This window comes from Phasianus colchicus, chromosome 20, assembly GCF_987193195.1.
Source record: "Phasianus colchicus chromosome 20, bPhaCol1.hap1.1, whole genome shotgun sequence".
NCBI classification, from domain to species: Eukaryota; Metazoa; Chordata; class Aves; order Galliformes; family Phasianidae; genus Phasianus; species Phasianus colchicus.
Window position 1 is genome coordinate 5870702 of NC_143455.1, and position 17082 is coordinate 5887783.

The 17082-nt window shown below is 55.5% G+C and overlaps 1 protein-coding gene across 1 annotated transcript; it reads right to left on the reverse strand.

Moving 5' to 3' along the window:
- Positions 1–6593: 6593 nt before the first annotated feature.
- On the reverse strand, positions 6594–8651 carry NPTX1 (neuronal pentraxin 1). Its single transcript, XM_031598602.2, has 5 exons — positions 8098–8651; positions 7792–7999; positions 7296–7540; positions 6995–7174; positions 6594–6920 (listed from the first exon to the last, which is right to left on the reverse strand). The coding sequence occupies exons 1-5, from the start codon at positions 8593–8595 to the stop codon at positions 6699–6701; spliced, it is 1353 nt and encodes a 450-aa protein (XP_031454462.2). The 5' UTR covers positions 8596–8651; the 3' UTR covers positions 6594–6698.
- Between the last annotated feature and the right edge of the window lie 8431 nt (positions 8652–17082).

The following is a 17082-nucleotide window of genomic DNA, read 5'->3' on the forward strand; positions in this document are numbered from 1 at the left end:
CTTCCTTGAGTACTCTGGTTGTTGCAGGGAGGGGATTGTTGAAGAGGCACTGGGCTGCTTAACTTAATATCCAACAAACTGCAGAGCTGCTCTTTGGCTCCCAGCACTTCTCTGGGGCATAGAGACTCTCTTGAGGGTTTTGGAATGGCCTCCAGCCTTCCTTCAGCCTCTGCTCCCTTTGTGTATCTCTGGGGAACAGAAGCACAGCACGCAGCTCCTGCTGGTCCTGACAGAAGGGCAGGGGACACCGTGTTTCAGGTGGGCTCATGTGACTCACACGGGAGGGGACAGAGCCAACAATCTGCTCTGTGCTTTGGAAGAGGCTCAGAGGTCTGAGCTTCAGTACTTGAGAAGCTTTCTATCTGTTTGGTGTCAGTGGTTTCTGCGTGCCTGCTGCCTCAGTGTCTGGGTGGAAATCATTTGTGCTGGGCACACGGTGCTCTGGTGTTGCTGATGGTGCTGGGAAATGCTCTGTATTGCTTCTGAAATGCAATCCTGATACGGGGGTGTTTTGAGGCACGGGCCTGATTGGGGTTACTGTGAGCCTCCCCACAGCAATTGAGGTGGGGCTCGTGGTGCAGGTTGGTTCTTCCTGAAGAAGAGACCATCTCAGGGAAAAAGTTGAATTTCCCTTCAAGGAGAACAGGGAGGGAGGTCCTTGTTCATACACAAATGGGTCAGGATGGCCAGATTCCAGGCCTGGATTTTTGCAGTTTGAGTCAACCCCACGAGCACTTGTGTCAGATCAGGATGGAAGCTCTGTGGCCATCGTGTTTGGATGAACATTTGTCAGTTAAACCCTTTGTGAAACTTTGCATTAACAGCAGAGAGCAGAACAAACACTTTCTGTCCTTGTATAAAACTAGTGTAGTCCACTTTGCAAGGCTAAAAGCTTTTCCTCCAGAGGTGTGGGTTCTTGTGGTATGGGGCAGTTTGTCCCTGTGGATGCCCCATCCCTGGAGGCATTCAAGACCAGGCTGGATGTGGCTCTGGGAGACCCCTGCACATAGCTGGGGGTTGAAACAAGATGATCATTGTGGTCGTATCCCCTTTAGAGGACTTTGTTGGGCTGGTCCCTGGGAGGGAAGGAGGGATTGGCAGCAATTGGTCATTGATGGAATTCTCCTTTCCTCCAAAATCGTGCTGCTTCCTGTGTTGTAAAGACAAACCCACAAGCAGCCGAAGTTTTCAGGCCCTGAGGAGGAGCATGCCATCTCCTGGGAAGCCTCAAAGCAATTTTCACATGGGAATTCGCTGTGGGGGTGGACAGAGGCTGGGAAGAAAGGGAAGTCACAGCCACGCTGTGCTCCTCTGATCTCTGCGCTGCGTGGGATCAGAGGGATCCCTGTGCCTGGCGGGGAGAAGCAAGGGGGAACCATTTGGTTCCGTGTGACCCCACCGTTGGCACAGGGTCACCATTGGTGGCTGCAGGCTGAGGGCACTGCTGCAGTGCCTCTTCAGTGTGGCCACATCCTGAGCAGCTGTGTGCGTGGCGTCTGACCACTGAGCAATGCATGCATGCATGGCTCTGTGAGCCCAGGCTGCTCTGGGTGCTTATGGGGCTGGGGGACCCCACAGACCCCACCTCACCCTGCCCTGTGCTGTGCGGTGCTCGTGGCTGCCAGGACCTGGGGAGTCAGTTAAACAAAGCATATAATCCCCGTGTTTGGTGCCTGCTGGTGGCTCTGAACACAATAAGGGATTAACTTGGTCTTTATCTAATTGGTTTATAAACCAGGGAAGGGGAAATCGCTTTGTGAAGCATGAAACCTCCTCTTAATGGAAACTCAGAGACCAGAGCTTGTGTCCTTGCTAAGGAAACTCATGTGCATCCCTTCCTCTTTAGCTCTCTGCTTGCTGGAATGAGCTTTTTGGGTGTCCCAGGAACAAATAACCTGGCACCAAGGGCTGCTTTGGAGCTTCCCATTGCTCTCCCCCATTGGGCAGCAGTAGGAACGGTGACTGACCTCGTGCTTCCCATAGCAGGACACAGCTGCAGGCTGCTAACATCACCCCCGGCTCCATTTTAAGGCCATGTTCATTAAAAGCAAATGAATGGATTTTCTCTTGACATCCAAATTAATAGCAAACGAGATAATTATGCACCATGGCACGGGGGTGATGGAGCAGCTTCACAAGGCTATGCATGGACACTCAGGGTGGTTGGGGTGGTGGGGCTGAGCTGGGCAGAGACCCTGGGGGCTGGGGAAAGCAATGAGGTGTTACCCCTGCTTTAAGAATACAACTTAAAGGCCACATCATCATCCTGTAATGAAGCACTGGTGCAGTTCCCAGCACGAGAGCTCAGTGCAGAGGGTTTCCTTAGGAACGTGTGTTTTCCTGGGCTCACAGCACCACTGCCTGTGAGCTGTGCTCCAATTCCACGCTGATTTGTGTTTGTATGATGGTCTGTTCCTTAAGCCCTGGGAGGACCCCCTGCCCGGGGGCTCTCCAGCTGTGATCTGGTGCTGCTCCGCTGTCACTGCTTGGAAGAGACACAGCCAATAAACCTCCAAATAAGTTCTTCAGAAAGCGCTCAGCATCTGAGAGCCCACCATTAATCTGGTGCCTGTGTAAGTTGCTCAGAGTGACAGCGGGTAGCGATGCGATTCCAGCTGCCTGATTAGCACACAAACCTTGTTTGCAGCGAGTGGGACAGGAAAGGCTTGGGAAATCCAGCTGGTGTGGAACGAGGTTTCTCCAATTACTCAGATATCAATTAGTTTGCTAGGTAAATGTCACCTGGTTTCCTTTTGTTTGCAGTGCTCCGGTGCCTGCTGGCTGGCAGTGGCTGTGTGCTGTAAGGTGATGGGGTGCAGGCAGCAGCACAGGGCTGTGGGGCTGTGTGTGCTGCTTGGGGGGGGGCTGCCCACCTCACTATGGGAGGGGGACACACGCAGGGTGAACCTGGCTCAGCCCTATGGCAGTGTGGCTCTTTGTAAAAGAGCCTTGCAGCAGTGGAGCCGGGCTGATAAATGTTAAAATCTGCTGCAGGCGATCGCTGACCTAATTTCCAGTATTGCTGTGGATTCATCCCTTCAGCTGTTGCTTGCAGCCCGGGTGTGGATGGGCTCGTGTGGGGAGAAGGAGGAACAGGGAGCTGGGGTCCCTGGGGGGTGATGCTGTGGGATGGGGATGATGCTGTGGGATGGGGGTGATGCTGTGGGCCATAGCTGGGCTGGTGCCGACCCTGCTTAGAGCCCTGGCTGGTACACAAAGGATGCATGGGGTCCAACTCCGCTCCCTGTGGATTTCTGATAAGCAGCAAACAAATGCTAATTACACAGCATAATTAGTGTGATGCCGCATTTATTTTTAATGTGCTGGGGAGACGTTCTTCCTTCCGCTCCATGCGTGAGGGGGGAGCACGTGGCCCCATGGCTCTATAGGGCCATCCCACAGCGCACCAGCTGTGCTTCCCCCGCATCCAGAGTTGCTTCACCCGGGGGGAGACCCTGAGCACAGCATCCCCACAGCCCTCAGTGCTGCTCAGTGGCATCCCCAAGGCGCTGGGAATGAGCAGAAGGAGAAGGGCCTCTATGAGGGCAGAGCTCCCACCTGCAGCAGGCAGCGGCTCTGAAAGAAGAGATCCAGAATGATGAGGATCGTTCCAAAGTCATTTTGAAGCAAGCTGCAAGGGGGGGCTGAGCCCTCAGCAATGCCATTCCTGGGGTGTGTTGTGTCTCGTGGGGTCGGGTGATGGCAGTGCCTCTGTGCTGCAGCAGGGCTGTGCCAAGGATGCTCACAGTTCTGCACACTGAGTGCGGAGGACAACGCAGTGCTTGTGCACCAAAACCTCCCTGCCCATCCTGCTGTGCTGGAGGCTCATCCCGTGCTGCTGGTGGTGTGCTGTGAGTCTCGTGCCATGGGGCTCAGGTCTACATGGGCAGAGCAAGCTGCAGGATGCAGGTTACCAACAGGAGCCCTTGCCACAGCTTCCCTTGCTGTCAGCTGCACAGAGAGCAGAGTGAGATCTCTGTCTCTGCTGCCCCGGTTTCCTTGCAAGGAGCTGCTCCAAACTGCTGCCCACCTCCTGCAGTGGAGCACCACGTGCAGGGCAGAGCTCAGCTTTCCTCCCATCTCCTCCAGATTTTGCAAAACAATGGCATAGAGCACTTTCCATAGGCACTGGGGTCGTGGCTCCAGGCTGAGCCCCCATCACCGCTCAGCGCCTCATCCATATTTCATCTGGCTCTCCCAGCACAGCAGTGCAGAGCAGCATACGGTGTGGCACGCTCGGTGCTAATTAATTTAACTGCATGTTATTAAGTGTGTGCCTTCGGCACCGCAGCGCAGCGATGCTGGGGGATGGCTACGGGCTGGGTGCTGCAGGCAGCTCTGGGCAATGCATGCATCCCATGGGTTGGGGGTGAGGGGGGAGCACCTCAGGGTGCAGTGCCTCTCTGCTTTCCATGGGTGTTCTGTGATGGAACAGAGCTGGATTTGCTTTGCGTGTCGCTCCGAGGCCGTGCTGTGCCCACTGTGTAGGAAGAAGGGGTGAGAGGTTTCTCTCCCACGTGAGCCAGCAGTGAGCGCCCGGATCAGCGCAGTAAATCCCGGCTGCATCCTGCCCTTAAGAACTCTCCCTCGCCCCCGTCAATATTTCTGCGCCACCTCCCAGCGCCGTGGGCCCTGTCCTCACGCAGCCCAAGATCTCCATCTGCTCTAAAAGCCTCCTGGATTTAATGCACTCGGTGTGGGCAGCGCTCTCCTTTATCCGAACGCTCGCAGTGGTTCCGGGCTCCCACTGTGAACTGCAGCCCAAAGCTGTGGGGCTGAGCATGGGGGGCAGCGGGCTGTGCCACCCCCAATGCAAAATCCTTGGTTTTGTCAGTCATTGTGCTCATTGCTGTGGCTGGAGGGGACACGGAGGTGGGCAGCCTTGTCTGTGGAGCAGCTGGGCTGCAGGGGGTGTGGGGATGGGGGCACAGCGTCTGCACCAAAAGGCCCTAAAACTGCTCTGGTGTTGTACCCAGGGCAGTGCTCTGAGGGTACGCAGGGGTAGGGTGGCCATGGCACATGTGGTGGCACATGGCTCGGGGGCATCTTGCAGACAGGCACAGCACAAAGGGCTGCAGGAGCCCAGCAGCTCTGGGACCCCCACGGCTCCATCCCACACCCTGCCCTCCCCATCCATCAGCTCACAATGTGACGACATGCTGGGAAACGGTGCTGGGGTGGAAGCGCAGAGCCAGGAGTGAGGGCTGGGGGCATTCCATGGTGGGCAGCGTGCTCTGGGCCGACAGGAAAGGCAATCTGTTCACCTGGTGAGCTCATCGTGCAATGAGCGGGGATGTGCAGCGGCTCCTGCGTGCGGCAGGGGGTTCCTGCGAGTAGCGCACACAGCACGGCGCAGCCCGGCGTCTTTCTTCACTCTTTTATTGTGTAAAAATAAAGTCAACAATTCATGTCATCTCGGCAATAAAATGGAAAAAAAAAAGCACGAGTATCATCAGTAGAAACAGTGCATTTCAGAGCTGCTGCTGCGGGCTGGAGCGTATCGTAACCCATTCAGAATCCGAAGGAGACAGAGAGGAGGGATGGACAGCTTTGGTTGGCAGAACGGCGGCGATGGAGAGGCGGTCGCTCCCTCTCTGCACTGTATGCTGTGAACCCAGCGGGTCGCACCGCTCCGTTCTGCGCTTTGCTCCGCAGGGAATGGAACGGACTCACAGCTGTTCCTAAAGAGAGCACAGTCAGAATTGGGCCCCGGGGGCACTGGGAGGCATTGGGGGCGATGGCTGCGGCTGTAGTACAAAGCGGGACTTTAGAAAAGGAAACCATACAAAATGCATTTGTTTCAAAATACGTTTCTTTCTCTTTTTTTTTTTTTTTTTTTTTTTTTTTTTTCACCTGCAGGATCTCGGAGTGCTTTTTCTCAGGGAGCGCTTCTTAATTCTTCATAAAAATACCTTTTTTTTTTTTAAATTATCGTTATTGTTATCGGTAATAAACTTCCTTTGATAGTAAGAGAAACAATATACTGTGTTATCAAAAGCAGAAAGGCTTCGGACTTCTCAGCAGTCGCTAAACTTCCTGGGGGCAGAAAGGCGGATTTGTCACCAGCTACGGCATGGGAGGGGGTCGGGGCTGTGGGCAGAGGGGGGGACACGTACCTGAGTGAGGGGGGGGGGGGGCAAGGGGCTGGGCCCGCTCCTGCCTGCAGCCCGGGGCTATGGCTGTGGTGCTGGGGAGCGGTGCTGGGGGGGGACACACAGAGTTTGGCCTTCCTGGGGGAGAAGGAATGGGAAAGGGGATGGAGGGCTGCATCCTCAGAGCACAGAGAGAGGCCTGAAGAGGGTGCATGGGGGGGTTATGGGGGTTGTGATCCTCCGCCAGCCCTGGGGGGGGGCTGCAGGGGGGGGGACGACGACAGGGATGGGGTGGGGGGGCCGGGCGAAGCGGGGCGGGCGCAGCCACGCCAGGCCAAGGCACGCAGGCATTGAAGGACGTTGGCAAGACAGAAACCGGACTGCGGGTATGAAGAGGGGGAGGAAAGGGGGGGGGGGGCCCGGCTCCAAGAGGGGGTTGGGGTGGAGGTGAGGGCTTCGTTCTCAGTCAGTTTTGCGCAAAAACAAACAAACAAACAAACAAACAAATCCCAACCCAAATAAATAAATAAATAAATAAATAAGAGGAAAACCCAAATGACTGAATAGAACCCGATGAGGAGGCGGCTCTCGCTTGTCCGTTTGGCCCTAATTGAGCTGACGGCAGGCCTCGAAAGTCCACTTGGTGGCCCCGCCGTAGATGTCGATGTTGGTCTCTGCCCAGGCGATGACGTTCCCAGCCTGCGCCTTGCTGCTGCAGGTGGCCAACGCGTACACCTCGCCCGGGGACAGCCGCCGGTCCCACACGTTGAAGTGTGCCAGCTCCCCCACGAAGGCTTGCGTTGCATCAAACCCTCCGCCCAACGTGTCCTATGGGGTGAGGGGTGGCCGTCAGAGCCCCGCGGTGCTGGTGATGGTCCAGCTCCCCTTGCAGGGATCCTTACCTGCTCCTGGCCCAGCACCAGCACGCCCTGCGGTTTGATGGGGTGGTACGGGGCCAGGTTCTCGCCGCTGCCCGTCTGCGTGCCGTCCTGATACGCCTCCCAGACGCCGTCCCGCGTGGTCCAGGTGACGCAGATGTGGTGCCATTTGCCGTCGTTGATGATGAAGGGCAGCTTGGCCACCTAACGGGGATAGGAAGGGGTCAGGGTGGTGGGTCCCCATGCCGTTCCCCCCCTATTCCAGCCCCAACGTGCCCGCACCGTGCCATCAAGGAAGATCCCTCCAGCCCCCTCGTGCCCACACCTTGTCGTTGATGAGGATCTCCATGGGGTTGTTGCCCCACTCAATGAGCACCAGCTCGTTGGCCTGTCCGGGCACGGCGTAGGAGAACGGGGTGCCCATGCCGGGGGAGGCGCTGGATTTGATCCACATGCAGATGCTGAAGGCGTACATCTCAGGGAGGCTCTTCTTCACCTTGGCATACATGTAGTTGGTGCGCAGAGGGAAGGTGAGCTGGAACCTATCCGGGGGGCGGTTGTCCTTCTGGCCTGTGGGGTGGAGACGTGCTGGGACCCCAATGCGCCCACCCGTGGGTTGGGGTCCGCACCCCTCCCCACCCCATTATGTAACGGCAGTGAGCACAAACCCCCCCGCACGGCCCCGCTCCGGCCGTAATCCCCAGCGCGGAGCATCCCCGGGGGGCGGAGGGAAGCGCTCGGATCGGACGGGTTCTGCTCGGCGTTCCGCCGGCAGCGGGGAGCGAGCGGGGAGCGGGCGGGGTGGGGGACAGGGGGGGTACCTTTCTCCAGGTCGCTGATGCGCTGATGCAGCGATGTGAGGGTGCTCTCGATCTTGCCCCGCTCCTCGGACTCGTTCTTGGGGTTGTACTTGCCCTCCTCCAGGCTGTTGACCCGGGACAGCACCTCCTTCTCCAGATCGTCGATCTTGTTCTGCAGGATGTCCTTCAGGTTGGTGCTCTGCCCGGAGGAGTTCATCCTGCTGAACTGCTGCGGGGGGCGGACAGAGCGGGGGGGGGGGGCCGTTAACGCCGCGTTCCCCCGCGGGCTCCGCGCTGTGCGGGGTCCGGGTGCGGGACGCGGGGTACCTCCAGGTTCTCCAGTCGGGTTTTCAGGGACTGCAGCGTCTGCCCGAGCTGGCTGAGGGTCTCGGCGGCCGGCGCCCGGGACAGGTCGCCCATGGTGTTCTTGGAGAAGCCGCCCTGCTTCCTTCCCCCCCCGCCGCCCTTGGACTCGCCGTCCAGCACGCTCTGGCTCTCGCACCTGCCCAGCTTGGCCGTCAGCTCGCGGATGGTGTCCTTCTGGTTCATGATGGTCTCTTTCTGCTGCAGCACCGTTTCCCGTAGCTGCAGCACGGTGCTCTTCAGCTCCTCGGCCGAACCTCCGCCCGGCGCCGTGGCCGCGCACATGTCCCCGTCCAGCGGCACCGAGGTGCAGATGAAGCGCGTCTGCCCGAAGCTCTGCGCGCGGCCGCGCGGCGCCGACAGCGCCAGGAGCAGCGCCAGGGACAGGGGCAAGAAGCGGGGCAGGGACAGGAATGGGGGCAGGGGAAGGGGAAGGGGAAGGCAGCGGGCCAGCGCGGCCATGGCGGGGCCGGGGAACCGGGCTGGACTGGCGCCGGCTCCGCCGCTCTCCGCCGGGCCCACTGCGGCACGCGGCCGCTCTTATAGCGCCCGGGCGGGGCCGCGAGGCGTGACGTCACGGCGCGTGGAATCCCGGCTGCGAGACGGGGGGGGTGGGGGAGGGCTGCCGGTCCCGCGGGTGTGAGTGTGAGTGTGAGTGTGAGTGTGTGAGTGTGAGTGTGTGAGTGTGAGCGGCCGGGGCTGTCAGCGCGTGGGTGCGCGGCGCGTGTGTGCGCCACGGGTCGGTGGGAGGTTTGTAGAAGCGAGCGTGAAGCGGGGGGCAGCCAAAGGGGGCTTTTGTGGGTGTGCGGTGCGGTGCGGGGCCGCGCAGTGGTGCTGCCCGACCGGGCTGCCCCGTGCTCGTTTGCACAGCGTGTCTCACACAGCCCCGCGGCCGCCGGAGCTCCGCTTCCCCGCGCCGCCGCCGGAGGGGCCCCGAGGTCTGTCCGCAGCCGGGGGGGTGCGACAAGGAGCTCAGCCTCTCTCCGCTCCGTGCACGGTGCTGCTCGTCTGAACGCCGGGCGGGCGGCGGGGATTCGGCGCTGCGTGACCCTGGGACGCACGGTGCCGCTCCCCGCGCCGTTCCCCAGCGCCGTCCGTCGGCTTTTTGCGGGGCTGTGCGGGGTTGCGGGGCGCCTAAGGAGCGGTTTCCGATCGCACCGTGCGTGAATTCGGTCCTTTCGGCTCGGTTCAGTTCCTGCCCCGCCAAATCTGCACTGCAGCAGCCCATATGGCTGGAGTATTTACATAATGCCAAGTTATCCTGTGAAATGTGAAGCAATTAATTTTGATTAGTGAAGTGGGTCAGGAAAATACAAGGTCCTTCAGGCCGCGGAGCTGCAAAGGACGAAGAGCTGCTGCTGCTGGGCACTTGCCTCCCCCCCACTTTCCCCCCAGCACAAGCCCCCCCCCCTCGGTTGGCACATCACTCCGTGACTCATCCCGTTGCCTTTTTATCACATGTGCTCACCTGCCCCCGAGTTCTGTGACACAGAGGCTTCCTGCTGGCAGCACTGGGACACGAGTGGCTGTGGAGCCCGGGATGGTGCCGGCGCTCAGCAGTTCTGCAGTGCTCCGAAGTGCTGGCACTGCTCAGTGCTACCAGAACCACCAAAACGCTCAGTGACCTCGGGGTCACAGGGGCTGCTCACCCAGATCCTTCCCAGAGCTGCTTCCAGCACTGTCCCTGCCCTCAGCTCGGAGCTGTGGAGCTCGGGAGGAGCACAACCCCAGGGCTGTGTGCTTTGCTTTAGGAAATTCCGGAGGAAAAAAATATATATATATCTGCATTTCCTTCTGAGTTCCTCACTTCTGGCTTTATTGCAGTGGTTACTTCTTCTCTGCTCTTTGTGCTGTGTGATGTTTGGATGCAGTCAGACTGGAGCAGAGGGGTGGATGTGAGGGGAGGGCACAGGGATGCTGGGTAGGGGTGGACGCTGGGCAGGCCTCTCCCTTCCTCTGCTGGTTAGTGCCTTTCCCTTGGATAAAGGGATGCTGTGGAAAAGGCTGAAAGGAATGCAGGTCCAATTCTTCCGCCACAGGCGGCAATGCAAACTGAAAACAATGTTACTGCAGGCAATACAGTTCCACCGGTGTAAAAAGGAGCTGGGAGGCAGCGGAATTGGTGCCCACTTCTGTTAACATCTGCGTGGTATTGACAAAGCCGTTCATGTCACTGAACCAATTTAACTAGGGAGCTTTTGTCATCCACAGTACATTATGCTGAGAGGAGACCAAGGTGACAGGTGCAGTAAAATAAACACTCTGATACTATGGTGATGGAGACCGTATAAATACCTGGATAGGACAAAACAACAGAGCTGCGCTCCAACAGATACGCGCAGTAACCCCCCGAGCCTCCTCATGTGAAGAAAGAACGAGAAAATATGACAGAGAATTCAGCTTTCCCAGAACCACTGAATCATGCAGTAAGATCCGTTATTGCTTTTGCAGATTTAGGAGCCGGATGGATATAATGGAATAATGGAGCCCCTATTATTTTTAACTCTTCTCTCGCCTCTCCCCAAGCGTTCTCTGGGGCTGATTTATCGCTCCGTAGATGGAAAGAGCTGAGCGCAGCGATCTGGGAACCTTGGAGGTGGTGTGGTGCTGAGCAGGAGCCAGCAGGAACATTTGTGTCTGTGATTCGGAGGATTTTGGACTGCCTGCTGTGCCCCCCCTGGGGCCAGCAGTCCCCTTGGGCCAGCATCCAGTGCAGAGCTGCTGCTCAGAGGTGTTCAGCCCCAGCCCTCCTTTGCTACAGATGCGCAAAGGGCACTTTGGAAGTGGATGTCTGTGATCCCAGGGGCCAGACACAGAGCAGGGAGTGGAAGCTCTCTCTCCTGTTTGTGGAAACGGCTGCTCACAAACCGTCCTCCTGGGGGGGAATGCTGATTCTGCAGCTAAATCTCCTCTGTGCAATATGATCCATTATGGGATGGAGACTGCTTTGCCATGGGAAACGGTGATGGGCAAAGCGAGAAGCTCAGCTCCCAGCCTTGGTGCCTCTGGGGGATGGCAGAGCCGACATCCCCGGGGCTCATTGCTGCAGCCCCACTCCCCATGCACCTGGATGTGGCACGAGGATGGGTGCTGGGAACACAGCAGTGACAGCACCCAGGTCTGTGTGGTGCCACATGTGGGGTGAGCTGGGCGCTGCTGGAGCCCCGTGCCCTGTGCAGCACAGAGAGGGCTGGGAGGTGAGCGCACACCGCCCTGCTGAAGGCTGCAGAGCTGTGCATATGCAGAATATGTATTTTTAATGCCTTCAAAAATTTACAGATCTCATTAGGGCAGCCTGAGCAGGGTGTGCAGTTAGTGCAAATGCACCGCCTGGAAGATGGAGTATTCCCTCCTGTAACAGACCAACACTTTGGACCAGAGTTCTGAAATCTGCTGCATTTTGCTGCAGTCTTTCTTTGCAGATCTCTCCCTCTCCATTTCTCTCTGTCTCTCTCACACACATTCGGTCTCTCCTCCTTTTTCCTTCTCTCTCTTTCATTGTTCCCATCTCAGAAGTCAGTTTCTTCCTGAAACGCCTGACATTTACATCCAGAGAGAACAAGGAGTGTGCTCTTTGTGCTGGCACATCAACGATGCTATAGGGGCACAGGTCCTTTCATTACAAATAATTAATCTAACCATACATTGCATAACATCCTAAAAAGCTTTCTAGGGCAATCTCATGCTAGCTAGATGCACAGCTCCTATCAATATTACATTACATTTGGGTACAACCGTTATGAAGTTTCATTAAAAATTTAATTTGTGGTTTAAAACTGCAGCGTTTCCCTACAAAGTGTGGCAGAGAAACCATTCTGGCTGCTCGAGGTCTGTTCCTGCATCAGCCAGGACTGCAGGAGAGCTGCAGCAGGGGCCGGGGCTCGGGGTGGTGCTCCCTGTGCTGGCACACACACCAAGAATTGTTTTACCATCAGCAGAGCTGTCCTACAGCAGGAGCTGAGAGCTGGGAGGGGGAATGGGGCCCGTCGTCATGTTTTGTTAATGAAGTTCTGTTGTGAATCTTCAGCAGAAGCTTTGAATGGAGGGCAGGTCTGAAGCATCCCACATCCGCCTCTCTGCTTCGGAATTGATTTGTACGGTAACTTCTGTCTCGCTCTTTGCATGAACCAGAAGGACCAAGGGCTTCTCCTCTCGGATGGTCCCTCAGCTCATTTCTGTCTGGGATTTCCCATGGAAGGAGGCAGGCAGCTGATGGACGGCTGTGCATGGAGCTCCCAGCCCGTGGGTCTGCCCTCCCCCCCATCCTGTCCTCCCTGCACTGAGCCAGGCACAAACCTTGGCTCTGTGTGTTATAACAAAAGCTCAGGTTGTTTTTTTCCCTGCCCAACGAAGGAAGGGAAATTTCTAACAGGCGTGGGGCATTGCAGCAGCCTGCACAGTCCTGGTGTGTGCTCGAGGTCTCTGCACAAGATCGCTTCCCTCTGCTGCAGAGAGGATAATAATGGGGAGTGGGTTCCTAAATCCCTTAAGCTTCTTTGATAGCTTCAATATTTATCCATAATCCTGCTGGCGCTCCATACAGAAACAGCCAAGGCCTGGTCCCACCTTGCAGCATTCCCTTTCCCCAAGAGGAAGGCACGGCGGGACGGGAGGGAAACATCAAAAGCCACAGACACTGTTGTGCCCCAGTTTCTTCCTGCAATTACTTATTATTTTGCACAGTCTCTTGCTCTCCTTCTCCCACGCTCTGTGCTCTGTTATGGTAATGTCTGTGGAGGCTGGGCATGCCTCCGTGCCTGAAGGGAGGATGGACAGATGGCAGGACGGCTCCGAGGGGGTTCCGAGCACTTATGGGGTGGGGGACAGCTTGTGGGTGTCTGCAGGTCTGTGCACACAGGTGTCCTGTGAGCCCTGTGAGCTCTGCCTGCACACAGGGATGAGCTGACAGAGAGCTCTGTTGGTGCTGGAGGAGCAGCTGCTGCCTGTGCCACAGCCGCTCTGTGCTGCTGCTGCTGCTACACCTGGATTAAAATGCAACAAGGCTTTAAAGGCAGGATAGGTAAAGCTGCCATAATGCAGTAGGAAGTCATTGCATTTGCCTGCTGTGGGGCACAGCCCTTCTCTAGAGCATAGCTTTTAGTAGGGAAGTGGAGCTCTTATGACATTGAAGATTCTCTGCTGGCAAGGATGCCATTAGGGCTGGGTATGTTATTGATTCCTCTTCCAAATACAAGGCTTAAGAAGCTGCAGATAGTGGCATAACTGGCATGACCCAGGAGCTGCTGCCAGGCTGTAAGCAGAGCTGGAGCATCCAGCTATGAGCAGAACTATGAGCAGAGCTGGTGCTTTCCAGGCTGACACTGCAGCGAGAGGCAGGAACCCAGCGGGGCCACAGCCAGCACTGGGATGGGCAGTGGGAACAGTGGGAGATCTTCAGGAGTTGAAGGACTGCAGACCTCTGGGCTCCTCAGGGGCTGTGCAGTTCTGTTGGTGTTTCTCACAGCGCTTTGCACTTTGCTTCGAGAATTGGATGCCATCCAAACTTGAGAACATCAGCACTGCTCTGCTTTGACTCAAGTACAGTAACAACACTGCCAGTATGTGGTCTGTGGGTCCGACTGCCTTTTGCTGTTATTTCAGAGGGCTTTTCTGCATGGCACATGCAAAATAAGTGACACTGCAAACCTTGACTACACTAGCTGCACTGCATTGCTTCCAAGGACAGAAACTCATTAGGCATTGGCATGGTCCTTGGAAGCAGAGTGAGCTTCTCATGCTTGCCACATCCTGACTGCTCAATCAGCAGTTTAATGGGAAGTCATTAGTGTACTATAAATTCATACATCAGATTTATGTAGTGCTTATTTTACCACGTAGAGATGCCTTTGCTTTCCAGCTGTATGGATGTTCCCCTGTGTAAATGAGAAGATCGTGTATATATTCATCCTGCTTCCATTAATTATAATAAGTCTAGTCACATCACTTCTTAGAAGCCTGCTGGAATCTCAGCAGTAACACAGCCATCAAACCCACCAAAACCTGGAAAATCAGTGCTGAGCGTTCTGTCACTCTGTATTGAGAACTTGAGTTTGAAATATCCCGGGCATAAGGAAAAGGTTTCAAGTGGTTTATTTTGAGGGAGTGGTGGAAAAGGAACTATAGAATCGTGCTCCTTCCATGGATAAATATATTTCTCAGGCATAGGAAGAGATTTTTTGTTTTTTTTTTGCCAAGGGTAAGGACATTAGTGGGGAACACTACATGGTCAGCCTGGGCTGCACGTTCCATTCAGGGTTGTTTGGTTGGATCCCCGTCTCTTGGCTGCTGCCTCCTTTCGCTCATCATAAAACCAAACCTTTGTGGTTCTGACTGAAGCAATCTGTGTGTTGTTGTGCCGAGTATTTCCCAGGGCTGCTCCAATTGCCAAAGACAGAGAAGAAGGCAGAGTACGAGAACTTCCCAGCAACATCCTGTGAAATGCTGAATTACTTCTAATTAAGCAGTTCCGTTTTGGTTAAAAAGAATGTCAAGTCAGGTCTGTGCTCTGGGGATAGGTGCACTTGCAGAAAGGTGTATCAGCAAATGGATGATTGGTTGGTGTGCTTTAACAGACTCAGAAGGAGCCAGCAGAACTCACGGCTTCTATTTCTGGTGCACTGGGGTTGTTCTGTCGCTGAGTCAGAGCTGATAGGATCTATAGCAGCTACAGAGTGGTTAAGGAAACGTTTCTGCTCTTAAGAATGAGAAGAGCAGTGAGTGTCTGCTGAGGTTACATCTATCATGTGTTTTTAAACACACATAGCCCGATAACCCAGCAAATTACCCACCCTGCGAGGAGACAAAGAGAGATAATGATAACAAATGAGCTCACATTTATGTAACGCCTTTCACGGAGATGGATAGTGAAGTGCTTTGAGAACTCTATTAACGCATCCTACAAACTATCTAATCTATTGTATCCCCACATGTATTGAGCACAGCTTCACTCAGGCTTTATGAGAAAAACATCTCCATTAAGCAACCAGTTTTTGTTGGTCTGCAGAGTGGTCATTTCAGCCTTTGCAGTGGGAGCAGGAATGTGGAAATCTTTACGTTTGGCAGTGACCCGAAGCCACCTTTGGGCTGAAATGCAGCTGTTTCTTCACAATCCAAATTACTTCCACCTTCTTTGCTACCTCTTATCCAAGAATGTGAAACGCACACATTAACTAAACTCTACTGCTGCTGATTCACCAAGAAATGCCCTTTTGTAGTTCAGTGGTGGCAAAGAGAAAAGACGGAACCCGCAGTTTTTCTGCTTCTTGTCACTACCTCACCTCTTCTCTCTCTCCCCTTTAATCAGTGAAATATTTCCCCTGATGACAAACCATTGCTTCCACTGAAATGGCAAGGAGAAAATTTTAACCTAGTATTTATTCTGCCCTTTTCAATGGGAGAAGGGAAGGGAAGGGAAGGGAAGGGAAGGGAAGGGAAGGGAAGGGAAGGGAAGGGAAGGGAAGGGAAGGGAAGGGAAGGGAAGGGAAGGGAAGGGAAGGGAGAGGGAAGGGAAGGGAAGGGAAGGGAAGGGAAGGGAAGGGAAGGGAAGGGAAGGGAAGGGAAGGGAAGGGAAGGGAAGGGAAGGGAAGGGAAGGGAAGGGAAGGGAAGGGAAGGGAAGGGAAGGGAAGGGAAGGGAAGGGAAGGGAAGGGAAGGGAAGGGAAGGGAAGGGAGAGGGAAGGGAAGGGAGAGGGAAGGGAAGGGAAGGGAAGGGAAGGGAAGGGAAGGGAAGGGAAGGGAAGGGAAGGGAAGGGAAGGGAAGGGAAGGGAAGGGAAGGGAAGGGAAGGGAAGGGAAGGGAAGGGAAGGGAAGGGAAGGGAAGGGAAGGGAAGGGAAGGGAAGGGAAGGGAAGGGAAGGGAGGGGGGGGAAGGGAAGGGAGGGGGGGGAAGGGAAGGGAGGGGAAGGGAGGGGAAGGGAAGGGAGGGGAAGGGAAGGGAAGGGAAGGGAAGGGAAGGGAAGGGAAGGGAAGGGAAGGGAAGGGAAGGGAAGGGAAGGGAAGGGAAGGGAAGGGAAGGGAAGGGAAGGGAAGGGAAGGGAAGGGAAGGGAAGGGAAGGGGAGGGGAGGGGAGGGGAGGGGAGGGGAGGGGAGGGGAGGGGAGGGGAGGGGAGGGGAGGGGAGGGGAGGGGAGGGGAGGGGAGGGGAGGGGAGGGGAGGGGAGGGGAGGGGAGGGGAATCCGTCATGCTCCTGGTTGGGCCCTTCTGACTAACACAACTCTACACAGAGCACCTGTCAGGCTTAGCACCTGCACAGCGTGTGTTTCCCTATCTGTGTGCATGTGTACCTATGGAGAAGTAAGTGAGGAAGAGGATGCTGTGCTGGGAACACATCTTCCAGTTCTCTTCCTCTCAAAGGGAGGTCACTGGGATTCTTTTACAAGATGGAGAGTCGATCTTATGAATCATTTCTTGATGTGTATTGGACTTGGCACAGAACCACTCCCTTCCCACCTCCTCCTGGTGCCATCCTCCCCGGGCTCCACTTCCCGCTCCCACCCTCTGGTCTCCGACTCACATTTACTGCAGGGAGATGAGCGGGGAAGTCTGTGTGCTGCACATGCATAAATAATAGAAATGATATCAGGCTTAGTTAAAAATAGATATTCTTCCTAATAAATATTTTACCTACTGTCTTTAGGATATAAAGCTTCCCCAACTGAAGTGTTAAAACAAACCTTGTTGTTAGCCCTAAATGCAGAAGGCAGCCCTGGCAAAGCTGTACAAGCAGTGTCTGGCTGTGAGCCCACGCGTGGGGAAGGTGTGTTTGCATGCATGAGCACACAGACACACATTTGCTGTGGAAGCCTTCAAAAGAGCAGCCCTTTGACTGAGCACGTGGACTTTGAACCTGATGTCGACTCATTTGGTGACCTGCGAACGCGACTAATGAAAATTAAAGATGAAATCTCTTGATGTTTATGAATAACTTTCTTCTTTCCATACTTTTCTTCCTT

Coding starts and splice junctions, on each gene's coding strand:
- NPTX1 (XM_031598602.2), bottom strand. CDS start 8,595: ATGGCCGCGCTGGCCCGCTGCCTTCCCCTTCCCCTTCCCCTGCCCCCA. Junction 8,000..8,097: donor CCCGACTGGAGAACCTGGAG/GTACCCCGCGTC, acceptor CGCCCCCCGCAG/CAGTTCAGCAGGATGAACTC. Junction 6,921..6,994: donor TGGTGCTGGGCCAGGAGCAG/GTAAGGATCCCT, acceptor CTCACCCCATAG/GACACGTTGGGCGGAGGGTT.